Source organism: Periplaneta americana, chromosome 10, assembly GCF_040183065.1.
Source record: "Periplaneta americana isolate PAMFEO1 chromosome 10, P.americana_PAMFEO1_priV1, whole genome shotgun sequence".
Classification (NCBI taxonomy): Eukaryota; Metazoa; Arthropoda; class Insecta; order Blattodea; family Blattidae; genus Periplaneta; species Periplaneta americana.
In genome coordinates, this window is record NC_091126.1 from 65,965,239 (window position 1) to 65,984,033 (window position 18,795).

An 18,795-nucleotide genomic window follows, 5' to 3' on the forward strand; every position below is an offset into this window, starting at 1 on the left:
ACAAAACGTTGCCTTATACACGTCTGTTCGAAATGACCCTTTTAGAACTGCATTGGGACTAAAGACAGTGTCTGGTTTTCTGCTCTCTACTACTGTAAGAATGTGATTAAGAAGCCGTAGAATCAGAAAAGAACCAATAATCGAGGGATAAGCTGTGGATCATTTAGCATTTGCGAGTGATCAGGAAAACTTCGAATGGAGAAGTGTTATTTTTTCAGACGAAGTCATTGTCTCGACCACAACCAACGATTTTGTTTGTGTATATCGCCGAATCGGGCAATGATACGATTGTCACTTCATGACTAGTCTTGCCAGGAGTGTTCGCGTGAGTGTTGCATGTTGGGGCTGGACGACATATACAGGAGCAGGAACATTGGAACGCATCCATATGCTTACAGTATAACACAGGGCTGGGCACATTACATGATTCTGAGAAATGAGCGCTGTGTGCTTTAAAGAGTGGGGGTCTTGCGAGCGTTGTGACGTATGCATACTCTACGTCATTCTCTGTCAGTGCAGTAGCGACTCTGCAGTATGATGGCGAACTTTGAAGACGGAGCTTCCTCTCATACACTAAAGCGTCCCGCTATTCCCAATGCTTTTAATGTATCATGGGGGGAAGTGTTCTTTTTGGTAGAGAGTAGTGGATTAGCAAAGTGTTTAATTTGGCATAAAACACTCCAACTGATTAAGAAGTTCAATATCCAACATGCTACTGAATATGACAAATATGTTGGTAATGAACGCCATAAATTAATACAACTTAAAGAAAATGTTTCTCAGGTACATTATATTAGAGTATCTATTTGATATTTACATTGCATTATAAGTTATTATATATTTAGTAATATATAACTTTAAATTATACAAGTATTATAATATATCATAGTATAGTATATTACAGTTCATGATATATCATATTATATATCATGAACTGTAATATAGTATACTATGATATATCATATTTGTATAATTTAAAATTATATATTACTAAATGTACTACAGTATAATAACTTATAATGCAATATAAATATCGAACAGATACTCTAATATAATGTACCTGAGAAACATTTTCTTTAAGTTGTATTAATTTATGATCATATATCATATCATATCATGTATTATATTATATTACATTACATTATATTATATTGTATTATATTATAAATTAACAAGATGCCAATAATGCACTTAGTGTATCGGCAATGAGAATTAGCTACAAAATTTGCAAAGGAATTGAAAATATTTAACGAAGGTGAATTCATCAAGCGATGTTTAATTATATTGGCAGATGAACTTTGTCCACAGCAAGTAGGGCAAGTGGAAGCCATATGTCTGTCTCATAGAACCGTGGTGAGGAGATTGCAGTATGTGCGTATGGGTTATGTAAATAAGCCTAATGATTTGTGTGTGTGCATAGAGCAAAGTTTATTTCATTAAATTAATAAGAGTGTTATAAATTCTGTAATGTACAATGGATTGATGTAATATCCTTATAAACTATTATGTACTGACAGACTGAATGACTAGAACAACCGTGGCTCTTGTTATATTAATGCAGGGAAGGTAGCTGTAATGTGAGACCGCCACTGCGTGAGCGTTCTGCTCTGGCTTGGAATTGAAGTGCCTTGTGGAGCGAGAGCAGCTCTGGCCGACTAAATGGAGCTGCTCTCATGCCCGGCCCTGGTATAACATGAATAATTATTACGTCTTTAGAGTGAGTTAATTGATGTATAGAATTAAAACAAGTATAGTGGCACGATAAATGCTGTAAATAATATTAACAGACCATAACATTTAGGAACTTGAATTAATATGAAACCACATAAAAAAGGGTGTATCTTTAAAATTAGGTTTTATTATATTTGACATGTTTAAAAACGTAAAACATAATTGAGCTTGTTGGGATCCGAACCACTGATCCTGTACTCTAGACACATATGCCTTAACCACTCGACCATTTTGCTTTGCTTCATGCATCAGATGTTTTATAACATGATAGAATTCTCCCGACTTTTCTGCATACTCCAGGTTGGTTTTTTTTTTCTAAAAAACTACTGCATTTTGTGTCTGTATATTTGTATAGTTATTTTAAATAGTAATCCCTCATATTTTGGGCGACCAGACAGCTCAGTTGGTAGAGCAGCTGGCTACAGACTGGAAGGTCCGAGAGTTCAATCCCAGGTAGTGACGAGATGTTCTCATTGCCAAACTTTCAGAACAGCCCCGAGGTTCACTCAGCCTCCTATCAAACTGAGTACCAGGTCTTTCCCGTAGGTAAAAGGCCATCGGAGCATGATGCCAACCACACCACCTCAGTCTAGTGCTCCATGCCCTCCAAATATCTTCAGGGCATGTGAAAGGGATATCTTTACCTTTTAACCCTCATGTTTTAATTTATCCTCAGCATACATATGCAATATTGAAAACGAAAAAAGGAATGTATATCTCTTCTTTTGGGCCGGAGCTTGCGCAGTGTAAGATTCTTCGACTTAGAAAATACTCGAGTCGTTCAACAATTATGTCCCCCATAGTACAGCCTACACAATTTTGAAACATTGAGATTAGGAGATGGATATCTATGATGAGAGTTATATTTACAAGTACAGTGGCATTGGTAAGTTGGGAAAGAGAGTATATGTACTGCTTTCTTCTGATCAGGCGAAGTTTCATTGAATGCTGGCGTCTTCCTCGAAGGTCCTCTTCAGGTTGCTTTCTCATATTTTCGTTTGCAAATACACATATTACTTAACATTCTGCGATGTCAAACGTGCACAAAAAATATATCTTGAATACCATTATGATTTCCTTAGCAACTCTCAGAACAAGAATGATATCGAAGACGCTTTGCTGGACAGGATATTTTCTTACGAGGTTACATAGATAAGTGTTTCATTGACAGTAATTTCTCAACTTCCAGAAATTTTCAAGAAAAGTGTAGCGGGATTGTTCTGGTATGTTCTCCCCACAATATTGGAACAATTGAAGCTCTTGTTTTCAAACATTTTGGAGCAAATTCTTGCCCCCTTTCTGAAATATAACCTTTTCATTTATATTCTTTCTCCTAGCACTCCTACTAAACGTCTCCACATCCTAGGTCCTTTTCCGACCCCGTGGATCAGGACTACACTCAGAATCATTCAGCATAACTGTTTCATTTCACTCTAAAAAGTAGCGGGTACAGATAATTAGTATAACTTTTACACTGTAGAAAAAGTCAATATTAATAGTACTATTCTGAAAATAAGAATAATTTTAAGATTATAAAGGAAGTTTTAAGAACTACACACCGGTATATTTAAACTCGTATTTATATCTTAAAAAGTACAATTTGAAAATACATTATTATTTTATTACTGACTCATGCTAATATTGCTTAGAACAAATTAAAATAGCGTTCAGCAACTCAGTTTTTATGTGCGGCCCAGTGGCTATTTGTGCAAGTGTAATGCCATTTCATATTTTAAACAGAAGAGAAAATGTCACACTTTTCTTTTAACATTCATAAGAACAAAAGTCGAAATATCTGATTTATGTCATTGTTGCTTTGAACCCGTCATTTATGTTTTCTATTGAAGAACGTGTAATTATTTATAATTCATATGTACTGACATAATATCAGCTCGTCAAGTTCAAAGTCGATTTGAAGAAAGATTTCCAGGTGTAAAAGTTCCATATTGTATAACAATCTACATAATTTAAAAAATTCTCTTAAATAATCCATTTGGCACCTTTTGTAGCAAATGGGACTTTCTTATGGGTTTATGTGAAGAGCTACAAAATTGCTCAAATTAAATCCATATAATATAATTGTGGCAAATGAACTTCAAATGGATGATCCTGTACATAAAACCACATTTTGTGAGAGGATTATGAATAATGCACATAACGAAAAAAATGGCCCAAATTTAATATTTTCCTAGAATGAGACTTGCTTCAATCTCTATGGATATGTGAACTCAAAAAATAATAATATTATTTGTACTCTGAAAAATCTAATATATTTCATGAAGTGTCACTCCAAACTGAGAAAATTGGCATATGGTCTGCCATAAGTGGCAAAATTATCATGAGACCAATTTTTTGAGACAACATTGACGTCCACACATATGAGAATACGATTTCGCCCCCTCCCAGTTTCAAACAATTAACTAATAGGGAACCTACTGCCAGTGTCCATTACGTCTAGATGTAGAGGGGTCTGACCTCTGGGGGGACAGGGAATGAAGGCTGTTTAGGTTTCATGTGTTGTCACCTATTCTCACTTCAGAATACATGTGCAGCAGTAGAGTGAAGCTGATTTGTGAACTGTCTTAAATTCTAGTAATACTGTAATATAGTGCAGTGTATCATTGTAGTTGCTATAATGTATTATAACATACCAATAATGTAGTGCTGTACACTGTAATACAGTGACATAGTATATGGTAATAGTACCATAGCTATGGGAAAATATGATGAAGAGAAAAGACAAATATTTTATTACAGCCATTGTCAAAGTAAACTGAAAGGGCTGCTATGTATGTCGGAGTGTCATACTCTACAATAGGTGAATATGAGTCGACAGCAATTTGACATTCAGGAAGTGTTGACGAAGCAGTGACGTCATGGACATCCAGGCTAACTTTAATTCGAATAACAGGCTCCTTAGTTCATGCAGGCAGCAATAGTTCTCGAATATACAAGGCTGGTTGCACAAAAGATTACCAGGATCAAATTAACAATGCAAATTTTGAGAAATGGACAGCCAATCAATTAATACTAAACTTAATCTGTTATGTACTCGATAATGCACCATACCACTCCCATCCGAATTGACAAAAACCACCACCACCACCTTACTCTGTGAAACAAAATATGCTGTGATGGTTGCGTAAGAAGGGAATACATTGTAATGAGGACATGAGAAAAACTGATTTATTTAAGTTGATTCAAACGTAAAAGCCAAAAGAAAAAGTTTACCAAGTCAGACAGGATTGTAACTGGATATGAACACACTGCACTTCACCTGCCTCCATACATGTCTCACATGAATCCTTTAGAACTTGCTTGGTCGAAAATAATAATTATTAGGGAAAGCAATGTGGTGGCAGATTTATCACTGGAAAAGTTACGGACTACAACATTAGATGCAATATAAAATGTAACTAGAGAAGACTGGGATGGTTTTTGTCAGCAAGTGGAGTCTCTTGAGAAACAGTATTGGGAGAAAGATGGTGTTGCTTCAGATGTGATAGACAACCAAATAATAAGTTCAGATTCGGACAATGATAGTGACAATGAAACTAGTTTAGATGTCTCCAGTTGTTCTGATTAAGATTCTGATTGAGTACTGTAATACCATAAGGTAAGAATGTATTTTTCATAGGTAGTGGCGGCTGGGTAGCTCAGTTGGTAGAGCAGCTGGCTACGGACTGGAAGGTCCGGGGTTTGATCCCAGGTGGTGACAGGATTTTTTTCTCGTTGCCAAACTTTCAGAACGGCCCCGAGGTTCACTCAGCGTCCTATAAAATTGAGTACCGGGTCTTTCCCAGGGGTAAAAGCGGTCAGAGCGTGGTGCCGACCACACCACCTTATTCTAGTGCCGAGGTCGTGGAAAGCATGGGGCTCTACCTCCATGCCCCCCAAGCACCTTCATGGCAAGTTGAGGGGATACCTTCACCTTTACATTTAGCAACTTGTCTAGTGAGTGACACCACCCTTTGTGTTGTGTTCTTGTCACCGTTTCTTCCACAGACATTACCAGGCACTAACAGTAATTTTGCCATTTTTCAACAGGATTCTGTTGCAGCTAAACAAGAGAAGTTTAGAAGAGAGAAATTAAGTGTTCAACTAGGATAGAGTTACTAGTGGGGATTTGTCGGACACATGGTCCCCTGATGTAACTCCCTGCGACTTTTAACGATGGGGTAAATTTTAAAATATCATATACAAGACAAACTCACACAACGTCGAAAAAACTGAAAATTAATATCGTCAGAAGATTGCTACCATTTCTCAACGAGGACTACAGTGAGTGAGTGATTGGTAGTTCTTAAAGAGATACTAAAAATTTGTGGACGATAGTGGACTGTTTCAGCACCTGATTTAATGAGATTGGTAATTTTTAACAGCTTTTATTTCATAAACTGTTAAGGAAACTGTATATGTGTGGTTGCATCACTGTCACTCTATGATACTGGCACATGAAAAAAAAGTGCCACACTTGACAATAACACAAATGCCCCAACGCAGTTCGCATTTCAATGGATCTCTTTCTATGTGTAAAGTATTACAAATTTTATATTCATTACCATCATTCATTGTCCAGAAGTGCAATTGCTTTGTTGTGCCAGTTAACAAGCCTTGCAACACTGCCCGGTACAGATGAAACTTGAAAGTGTTTGAAAAGGCTCTATGGAACCTTCATTATTAATGCAAACGGTCATAAGTCTAGGACTATCTGTACTTCAGTACCTCTCTAAACTACAGACGTAAATTACTTGCAAAGAAATAGCATTAATGATTTTAAAATATTTTTATGAATGTCCAATGTTTGCATAATAAGATGGAGATATTGAATGCTTATTATATCTCTTAAATTTTAGTATAATTTGTCTTTGTGAACACTGGCTTCTACAGGATGAAATTGAGTTTACTGTTTTAGAGGGCTTCACAGTTGCAAACTCTTTCTCAAGAACTAAATTAAAAAATGGAGGCACTATTACATATGTCAAAAATGAATTATCATTCAAAGCTATTAGTTTATCTGATTATTGTGAGGAATTACACTTTGAAGCCTCTGGTGTTTATATTGAACGTACTGAATTAATACTGTAATTATCAATATCCATAGATCACCCAGTGGATCACTTGATATATTTTGTGAGAAGTTAGACAATCTTTTAAATTATTTAACTAAGTTTACTTGCAAGTTTTTAATTTTTAGTGATTTTAATACAAATTTTATGAATAACTCAAATGAAAGTAAATGCTTATGTAATTTATTTAGAATGTATGGTGGTTATAGAAATGTTTTTGAACCAACCAGAGATGAGTCATGTTTAGATAATGTGTTTACTAGTCTACAGCCGCATGTTTATAATGTTAAGGTCACCGATCCTGGATTCTCCGATCACAAAGAAATTGTTTGTGAAGTTATTGAGTACAACAGGAATTTAAACTTGGATCAGAATACAACTGAAACTGTTAGGAAAATCACTAATGTATCTGTATGCTTTTTTAAATGAATTATCCATTACCAATTGGTATAATATTATCGATAAACATACCCAACCACAAGATAACTTGTTTGACATATTTTTTGCTGGGTTTATAGAACTCTTTAATAATTTTTTTCCACTGAAATTGATTAGATTTACAGGCAAACATGAACATAAAGTTTATTGGTATAATAATGAATTACAGAATATGAAAAGAAAAGTTGTGTCTCCTCATATATTGGCCAATAGCACTAAAGACCCCATAATATTTCAGACTTATAAAAAGTGTAATAAAGAATATAAGTATGCCATTAGGAATGCTAAACTGAATGCTAATGTCAGACTTATTGAAGCTTCTGATTATAAATGTACAACGGCATGGCCCTTAATTAAATCGAAAGCCACTCAGTGTAAAAATAATAAGGTTGTTGTTACGTGTGATGAATTAAGTGAGTATCTGTCCAATCTTCCTGAGAATGCTCAGTTGGAACTATCTGATACTTCAGCGAGTGAATTATTATCGAACTTTAATAAGCCCAAGTTGGTTTTCAAATGGAAATTTATTTCTTCAGGTGATGTTCTAAAAATTGTTTCTTCCATGAAAAACACAAACAGTAAAGATTATGATATTTCTAATAAGTTTATGAAACAAATCATTCAATGTATTGTAGATCCACTGACTGCTTGTATTAATGAATGTCTTAGCACTGGTGTATTTCCTGATGCTTTAAAGATTTCCAAGGTGATTCCCATTTTTAAAAAGGGCAACGATGCGAAACCCAGTAGCTATAGGCCAATTTCGCTTATTCCTGTTTTTGCTAAAATATTTGAAACTGTAATAAAAAATCAAATTTGTAAATACTTTGAATCTAATAACATGTTTTCTAATTCTCAATATGGATTCAGATCTAATTCTAATACAACCAAAGCTGTTATTAGTTTTATTAGTTATATTTTAGAAGCTCTCGAGGACCACAAATTTAGCTCCGCTACATTCTGTGATTTAAGTAAGGCTTTCGACTGTGTTTTGCATAATGTTATATTAGAAAAATTACAATATTATGGTATTAGAGGGAATGAATTGAAATTATTTGTATCTTATTTCAGTAATTGTCAGCAGTGTGCCTTCATAAATCTAAGCTCATGAATGTAAAATATGATGTGCCTCAAGGATCAGTGTTCTGTCCTATTCTGTTTTTAATAATGGTTAATGATTTGATGTGCAATATCTCTGGTTATTCTGTGGTATTCGCTGATGATGCCACTTTTTTGACAAGTCATAGTGATATTAATGAATTGAAAAACTCTTACTAATTCAGTTTTTAATGAAGCCAAGAAATGGTTTAGTTCCAATAAATTTCTTTTAAATGAAAGTAAAACTGCATCTCTGTTATTTAGTAGTAGTCATGGAAAATAATAACTTCAAACTTCTTGGTATTACTGTGGATAGCACACTTACCTGGGCAGACCATGTTGATTTTATTTATAAAAAATTGTCAAGAGTAATATTTCTTCTGCGAAATTTGAAAATGTATGTTCCGAAGAATTACATTAGAGTTGTCTATTTTTCTTATTTTCATAGTATACTTTCTTACGGACTACTTCTATGGGGTAATAGTACTCATATTAATAAGGTTCTTATATTACAAAAAAAATCTATTAGAATTATAACAAATTCATCAATGAAGGCACACTGTAGACCGTTATTTGTGAATGAAAGAATAATGACTGTAACATCACTGTATATTTATCAAGCCCTAAATTTTGTCACAGATAAATCACAAATATTGACACATAGGAATGATGTTCACCTATACAACACCAGAAACCGTGACCTTTTTGAAGGCTAACCAAAACAATGAATAATTATTTTATTATGTCTTTAAAAATTGCAAATAAATTTCCGACACATGTTTTCAATCTGGAAAGGAAGTCTTTTAACAGACTTGTCTCTGGTTGGTTAATCAACAAATCCTTTTATGATATTAATGAATTTTTTAATGTTAATGTTGTTGAGTGTTTCTGATACAATTTTATTGTTCTTTATGTCTCTGTTGTTTATTTTATATGTATTACTTGACTTTGTCAATTCACAAATTTGTGTTCACTGACTGTACGATACTCATGATCAACTCTGCAAAACAGAGAATAGCAATGATACAACAATAAATATTTATATTGGGAAATAAGAAGGCAAAAATGAAACCTTCACAGAGAGTAAATATTACAATGTTATAAGTACAGTAGTACTACTATTGACACTTCTAATGGAGAGTTTGAACATTAGAAACTTACTAGTAATAGAGCTACTAACACTACTAACATTTCTAATAATACTAGACTATTTATAGACAATAATGTAATGATTAGGGGGCAGATGTTGATGAAAAGTCATCTTATTTTTTACATTAGGACAATGCCTATTAGTATAGAAATCCTTTATGTGGTAATATCAATGTAAAAAATTAATTTCTTATATTGCATTTTTCGAAGTTTTTGAATTAATAGGTCATTTTTATATTTTTTTTCTGCATTTTTTGGTCATTTTTTAGTACTTTGAAGAACTTTTAGATCATTTGGAATGCATTTTACTTTCTTCTTTAGAGATAGGCCTGTTATCTTTTTCTAAGCAAACAGATCAGTAATAATTACCTACTGAATAAGTGAATACCAGTGAAGTTTGAGTTTTATAGTTTGGAACAGACTCTAAAGTCCATCCCTCATTCCACTGAAGGCTTCAACTCACACAATGCAAGTAATATAAAATGCTTGACAGCAGCTTAGTTTAAGTAAGGGCTTTGACTGCTACTGTTCTTTTGTCAGTACGAGGGTGTCTTTAGAATTTATGTTTGCAAGGAGGGAACCTTTCACTCTTTCCTGCACAATAGTACGTTATGTCCCCAATATGGCTCGAAAGGGATGAACTCTAGTAGACAGTATTTTTAACACAAAGATTGCAAGAATGCACATTGTGTCCACAATTTGTTTTGTCATTCACACTCCCTCATCTGGAAGATCTGGTAACAAAAGTGAAGCACGGAAGGAGGAAACGGAGAATGAAGGCACAGACATGGTCCACCCGATTGAAACACATAGTAAACCCTTATTAAAATTTATAGTTTCCCCTTAAAACTTTAATTTTGTTGCATGCCATTTTCCTTTATCTTAGTCAAATTCCAGAAAGTTCCCTTCTCTCTCCGAGATTTGCAGGGCAGTCACTGAAACAAGGTGACTAATTTTTAAGAAGTTGTAGTGCGAGTACTTTGAATAATATTTAAATGTCATTTTCTTTTAATTTTATGTCATTTTTCCATTAATTTAAAGGCATTTTACTGATCATTTTAAGTAGATTTTTAAGTCATCAACATCCACCCCCTAGTAATGATACTGTGATAAGAAAGCAAGAGTGAAATGAGAATAGTACAAGAAATCAATGTATTTGAAGAAACCCCGCATCACTGCTGCTTTGTACACCATAAATATCACAAGACCAGGTGGGTACAAAACCCTCGTCAGCAGTCTGATCTAGTCAAAGAAAAATAAAAGGCTATGGCAAAGGAAAAAGGGAAGAAATGGGAGTGGAAATAAAATTTTTAAATATTAGTAAATATAGTCTCAGGATATATTTTTTATTTTAGTTGGTTATTTAACGATGCTGTATCAACTACTAGGTTATTTAGCGTCGAGGTTGGTGATAGCGAGATGATATTTGGCGAGATGAGGCCGAGGATTCGCCATAGATTACCTGGAATTCACATTACGGTTGGGGAAAACCTCGGAAAAAACCCAACCAGGTAGTCAGCCCAAGCGGGGATAGAACCCACACCCGAACGCAACTTCAGACTGGCAGGCAAGCGCCTTAACTGACTGAGCCACGCCGGTGACTCTCAGGATATAAAATATATAAACATTTACATAAGCAAATAGGTCAAAAATGTATTTACGATGCAGGAAAAGTCACACAATACTGCAACTTACAAGTCCAGTAATGGCTGAATCACTAGAGGCAGTAGCATCGGTAGCATCGGCTGTAGCATTGGCAGTTTCTGCAGATGGAGGACGTTCAGGTACATATGTATCAACAGCTGAACCATTGGGAGCATCCTAAAATAATATCCAAATAGCAAATTAATGCAGATATTGTCATTATTTACTGAAAATCTCATTTCTGAACGTATTCTATGTCATATGCAATGTTGTGACAAAAACACTCTATGTTAACCTTGGCATTAGATGATGCAAATAGAAAAAAATAAATAGTGAACTCCACGCTGTATATCACCGTAAGTGAAGACTGACTTCATCCCACATTTAGTGTGAACATAATTATTTGAACTGAAAATGGGACATGTCCGAAATTTTTTTAAGTACAGTCGACTCTCAAATACCTGGAGTGATGATGGGGACAATAACCATGGAGGGAAGGAAGGGAAGGGGAAACGGGAAGGGATAAAAAGGAAAGGGGGACGGAGAGACATAGGAATGGAAAGGAAGGTGAGAGATGGAGATGGGGAAGCGATATAGAGGGTTTAGAGGGAGAGGGAAAGAAGCTATGCTTAATCTCCAACCCACTTTATCATACCCCAGATAATCGAGAGTTGATTGTTAAAACAGGAAGATATCACAGGCGATAACTTCGCTTTCCATCTGTTCCTCAAAATTGTCATATAATTTAGAATGTTATAATGTAAACATTATTGTTACAGAGTTTTAAACATTACAATGACATACTGAGCCTTCAAATAGATGTTCATCCGTGAGTGTACGGACGAGTGTGGTGGCTAGAAGCATGTTTTCTGCAAGCAGAGCCTGATATTCATAGCCCCTTAAGTCAAGTGCATAGATTGCTCATGAAAATTACAATTACAATAATCACCTATTTTTGTCATAGGTGTCCTTGTGCTACCACACATCTCTCACACCTTTTACGAGAATTCGCATCAACACGCAATAGTTTCTCTTCTGAAATTACTGCAATTTCCCTTCTTACATTGTCTTTCAGTTCTTCCAATATATGAGGTTTGTTACAATACACGATTTTATTTTTTAAGTTCCTCCCATAAATAGAAATTGCATACAGTAAGATTTGGGGATCATGCTGGCCATATTCCCTTACTGATGACCTTATCTTCAAAAATATCCACAATTAATGCCAATGAGAGCTCATCTGTACGTATTGTAGCGGAGTCTTGTTGAAAAAAATACCTGTGTATATTCAATGTCAGATATTTCTTCTAGGAATGGTGTAATTATGTTATACCTATACATCTGCGCATTCACAGTACTTAAAAAACATAGGACCTATAATTCTCTAAGCATTCATTGCGCACCAATCTTTTGGTCATGCAATGGCATTTTGTATACAAGATAGGGTTTTTCTGCACTCCAGTATCTGTTGTTCTATGTCGCTCACTACATGACCATGTAATGATGTAAACTAAACCATGCTTCATCCATGAAAAAAATTAAATGTGAATCAATAGAGCCATTATTAGCATTATCCAACACCTAATGAAAACATTTACTCTACTCACATTATCATATAGCTTCATTCCTGAACAAATAAATTGGTACATGGATATTTTTTATTAGACACATTAATTTCGAGATCTTACAGTGGATATTCTTGTAATACCATATGCAATTTCTATTTATGGGGAACTTAATAAATGAAATAGTGTATTGGAATAACCAACATATGTTGGAAGAACTGAAAGACAAGATAAGAAGGGAAACTGCAGCAATTTCAGAGAAAAAACTAACGAATGTTAATGCAAATTTTCTTAAAAGGTATGAGAGATGTGTGACGGCATAAGGACATCATTTCCAAAATATTCTATGGCAAAGATAAGTGGTTATTTGGTTATTGTAATTTGCATGAGCAATCTATGCGCATAACTTAAGGTACTATGAATATCCGACTCAACTGGCAACCAGCGTACTTCCTGCCACCACAAATGGCCGCACATTCACAAATGAACATTCATTTGAAAACTCTGTATAAATTACATACTGTTAACGCTTGTACACTCTCTTCTCATCTTACAATGCACCTGCAAAAAAACACACACACATACACTCACATCTAAATGTTATAAAAATGATTTCCCACAACCAAACATCACCAAATGGAGACTGGACGCATAAGTAAACTGAGAACAAATAGAAGAAGCCAAAGTTTGAGAAACACGAAACTTCAAAATCTTATTGCATAATAATAATATTCAAAACATAAATGTACAATTTTCATAAAGTCTTTATCAATTTATGTTACTTTCGTAACTCATTAAGAACTTCGGTATCACACTTTATGCATGGAACCATTAAACACTCGTGGTTTTGGTCGCAGTCATGCAATATGTACAATCTATAACTCTTGCCTAACTCTTTCTGTTAAATCTCTCTGGGTGGAGTGGACAATGTGCCAATCAAATAGGTCTAAGTGGTAGGACAAATTTTATGCAGTACAAAGAAGAAGAAAGTGAACGGTTCCTCAGTTTTTTATATATAATTTAATTGCTAATAACTGCCGAAAATTTGAAATGTCATGTGCTAGAATCATTAAATTGATACAGTAACTAAATAAGCATACCTCTGCTGTTAAAGGTGAACTAGAGAGCTTTGCTCTCTTCATTGGGTTATGATACTGTTGCATGGACTGCTGCTGACACAAGAATTCGATTAGACTATCACAGAAGGATGAACTCTCTATCCTGTTCCAAACTTTCAAACTCTCTCCAGTACGAGGGTCAATGACAGCAACATACGGCCAATCTGACACATTGTAAAAGGCTGCATATCGCTGACCTTCTGCACTATCTAAGTAAACCTGCAAAAGAAAATAGTACTTGCTGCAAGTATTATCATAATATACTTCACATATCAATTACATACACATTCATGCTACATGAAGTGTACCAACAAAATCGAGGTCTACAACCTGTCCAGAAACATGTCATTCAAACAATATATTATGAAACAAACACAACATCATTTTTTAATTATTAGATTAAGTTTAATTTTAAGATTAACATCCAAACTTGTTTTGGATTCAGGTTTTGAATCTCCATATATTAGGGAAAGTGTAATAAGAGTGCAGTATTTATTACATGGAATATCCAGCTTCCAAAGCAAGCCATGTTAATGATTTTATCACCCTTAAGAGTAGCTGTTATGATTTAATTTCGAGGAATTTGAACAGAACATTTATTTATTTATTTTTTTTTATTATTTAACACTTTGAGTACGAATGTATTTAAATATCCAACATATCCCTGAACCAGTGTTTTTAAATGACTATGGTATGAAAAATTTTCGTAAGGTGGCAGCATAAGGTGATATTTTAACATACTGTAGAAGAGGGTAAAGTCGATAAAAATTTTGCAATTTTTAATGATATTGAGGTTATGCAATGGAGTGAAGTTCCTCAGAAAATAGTATTTTGTCATCATATCCTTCACTTATGAAATCACATTACAAAAAGTGAATTACAATTTACCAAAGTCTGATTTTTTTTTATTTAACTTGTGATCGAAGTTACCTGTTTAAATAGGGTAAAGTCGAACACCACTGAATTTTTAGTTTAAGATCGATTTTAAAATATTGCGAAGTAAAGTCGATCACTGTTTATGTTTTTAAAAACAAATTAAGTGTATTACATGTATTTTATTTGTTATAAGGGGTGTAGAAAACAATAATAATCTATTATATAAGTCTATAGGATTATATAGTGTATATTTTGTTACTGTGATCATACATTTCGATACAATTAGGCCTATAGGTCTCCACTGTACAAACGTGACTATGATTGCCAATATATAAAACATAAAAAAATTAATACTTCACATATCAACCAGGTTAAATAAATAAATAAATAAATATCAACAAACAAAGATTTAAGAATTCAAAATTTACACTGAAATACCACACTTCAATTACAATCTAAAATGCTACTCAACATTGCTTAGGTTTATGTCAGATGTTATTAGAAATCTTCCCCTCCTCATGTCACTTTAGAAACTACGTTGTTCCCATCGTCAGGTACAGAGGGGTATACAAAATATGTTCCTTTGGCAGTGCTTCTCTTACGCAAGAAATTTACCATAAATTCGTCTTCCTCTTCCCCCCCTATATCCCATCAATATAAGCTATACTATGACACTTTTCTGTTTATAAGTGTTAGTTGGAGGTATTTTGGTGAAAAAATTTATTCTTCCTGCTAGTCCTATCTGCTTCGAGTAGGTCGATGGCATGATCAACTTAACCCTACAAAGATACAAGTTTTTTTAAAATAATAAGTTTCAATACTAACATTTACGAACTGCAAAACTATTATTTCAGGATACAATCTCAACCAAAAGTACTTACGTATACTGCTTGTCTCCTTTCACTGCTGACAATAATTTAGAGTTTGTAAGACTTTGTTTTCGTTTAAGAGAAAAAGTTGAGAATAATCATTTTCACTTCAACAGTAATTACACTGTGTTCCCATTGTTGGCATGCGCAGGCTTTTTGTTGTCCCTCTTGCTTACATTTGCAATGACAGGCAATGAAGTCAGCATTACAAAATTTTAACAAGTAACTGAGATAATATATAATTTTCAATAAAAATCGCAAATGATCGATTATACACCCACTGATCGACTTTACCCATTTCTACGGTAGGGACATTATTTTTGTACCATGAATAGTAGATGAAATGGAGTGTCGAATGTTTAATAATTTATATTGATAATACAGTTGGTTTCTCAATTTAAAAAACACACAAATTTGGATATGTATGAAGGAGTTTGGAGTACTAGTATTACTGCTGGGTTCTATGTGATTTAAATGCCAGGCTTACTAGTACTACCATTAGATTTGAAGTGTTAAAGAAACCAAGTTCTGCCTCTATCACAAAATCGTACCAATTTACGTCATTTTTAAGTCTCAAATGGACATTTCTGAAAGGCATGAGCATGATGTTTAAAGATCAGATACACGCGTCCCTTGCTGATTTCTCAGTTGTTCATATTTCAGCATTTTGCTGTATATAAAATGCTTCCTGCTACACAGTTCTTCTCAGAGTCAGTTGAAAATATCTGAGCAAGGATTAAATCTGCTCTGAAGTCTCTGGTGGTGATGACATGAGCTATCAAATAAACATAAAATAACTTGAGACCTGTCGCTTTCACTATTTTGAAAAATTGGTCTTTTATCATTGTTGTCATTTTTGTTAGAGGTATTTACTTTCGCACATCCTTTTTGAATCATGTGTACAGTATATTTAGTAGATTTTGTCGTTGGTGGTCAAGTGATTACCATTTTTGTCATTGCAATTGAGATTTAAGAATTAAAATCCAGCTGACAGTGATGAACTTTTAAGAATGATAAAAACTTTAAGTACAACTTCCTAAGGCAAGTGAATTTGAGTGACCTATGATGTAGATCTACAGCACCTAATAGAAACCTTACCCTGAATGATATTCTAATTAAACTCTGATAGTCAACGTCTTCATTCGCTATCATCTTATTATAATTATCGGGAGAAATACATTCTGCCTTACCTTAAAAATGAAATTAAAATGTCTCAAAGTAGGAGCAATCCAGGAAAGTCCTAGTTGATCATATCTGAAGGCATTGTAAATCAATCAAACTATATTCAACTCATTTTCTTCTAAGTTAAATATTGTTTACAGACAAATATGTAATACAGTAGAACCCCGATTTTCCATCACCCTATTAATCGATTGGCGGATTATCCGACTGTCTCTCGCTTTAAAAAAAAAAACGTGTTGTGCTAATTATCGACATAAATGCACATAATTGAGCAGTTTGGAAAAAGAGAAACTGTGGTTCATCTCGCGTCAGAATATGAGATTGGTGTTACAACTATGCGTGATTTAATAAAAAAGAATAAAGTGTATAAAGTATGTAAATCTATAATATGAGATCTCTACTATTGCCTTCTTTTTGCTGACAGCCATTGCAAAGAGTTCCCTTGCCCCTTGACAACCAGACTTGAATGAGTGAACTTCTGATCCACTATCTTGCATGTTAAACATAGGACCACAGAGAAAATTACGACAGTACAAGTATTATTCTCTTAATTTACGAAAATATTTTATGATACAGATTATCCGATATTTTTGATTAACTATTCAGTCCACCCCCTTCATTACCACGGATAATAGGGGTTCTACTGTATAACGAACCACAAAGAGAGGGTTTGAAATTTTTCTGAGTCAGAGTGAAATAAAATTAAAGGCATGTTCTCCAAAACCTTCGATGTTGTGTGCTTTTTGTCAGAAATATACTTCAACAATTTTTTTCAATTTAATTTTGATATTAAAGACAAAACCATATCTCAATAATACACTTCAAAGAAACAATTGACAGTCTTGTGCTCTGCTGTAAATATGGCTGGTGACAAGAAAGAGCTTCTGTTAACTGGCAAAAGCAAGATCCCACAATGCATCAAAGATGTTAATAAGTTTCCAGTAGATTAATATTTAAATACCAATGCATGGATAACAGATTTAAAACTGAAAGAATGACTACTGCAATGGGATAACACGCTGAACCATAAGATCGTTTCTTGTTTGAAAAATGTGTTGCACAAATTGTGAATTCTGAGTTGAAGAACATCAGTATTGTTTTGTTACAGGTCAATATAATTTCACTAATACAACTATACTGGTCAGGGAATCACTTGGACTTTAAAAGTGTATTAACATCATGATATGAAGACAAGACTCCTAAAAAAATAATGAGGATACACAATTAAGGAGTGTAAATGATTTGAGAATAAAATTAATGTCCTTGATGCCCGGTAACTTCTAACCACATCATGGGAGAATGTATCCACAAATATAATTCAGAATTGTTTCAAGCATGGACATTTTAAAAACAGGCCTCAGAATCTGAGGACACTGTAGACATTCGTCCAGCAGACATGAAAGCATGGGAATTTCAGGAATGGATAGGTAATGACTAGGCCCCGGGAAAAGTATTGCTATCAGCTTAGTATGCAACATTGCATACCTGCTTTGAGAGGGATGGGTAAATAACGATAGACAATGTGACGTTGGCAGCAGTACAGTTTGGTTCATGAGAAATGAAGTAATACATGAAAGTCTCATTATTCGTGCGTCCTTTTGACTAGTTTCCAGTGATTAGCTACGAAGCTTACAAAGTCCAATTCTAATTTTATTCTCATTAAGAGACCTAAATATTTCATTGTACTTGACATACTGGTAATAATATTATTTACGTATTGATGCGTTGCAATGAACTATGACATGCATGTGCAAGATATGTAACGTGTATCATGTTCGGATAACGTGTTTCAAGAAACTTAGCAGATTTCTTCATATAGCTAACAGCATAGCAACACATTTTGAATTGCATACATGATGGCCATAACAACTCCATAGCACTATCAAAAAGTTCACATATATTATGGTAGAATAATTAACCCTCTCTAACACTTCACTCACTAAGAGATAGGATCTACAGCAACATTCTGCACTAAGGGCAGCCACAACCACATTTGCAACGTGACGTCCAACGGAGTCCATGCTTTCATCTATAGAAACCGATATCTTCTCATTTT

At 34.3% G+C, this 18,795-nt stretch overlaps 1 protein-coding gene across 5 annotated transcripts in view; it reads right to left on the reverse strand.

Moving 5' to 3' along the window:
• LOC138707758 (UBX domain-containing protein 7-like) overlaps positions 1-18,795 on the reverse strand; it is an 83,533-nt gene that overhangs the window by 20,010 nt on the left and 44,728 nt on the right. For all 5 annotated transcript variants that reach the window (XM_069837627.1, XM_069837628.1, XM_069837625.1 and 2 more), the window contains 2 exons: positions 13,795-14,031; positions 11,181-11,306 (listed from right to left, as the gene is read on the reverse strand). In XM_069837627.1, the coding sequence (XP_069693728.1) occupies positions 11,181-11,306; positions 13,795-14,031 (363 nt within the window). The remainder of the gene's footprint in view (positions 1-11,180; positions 11,307-13,794; positions 14,032-18,795) is intronic.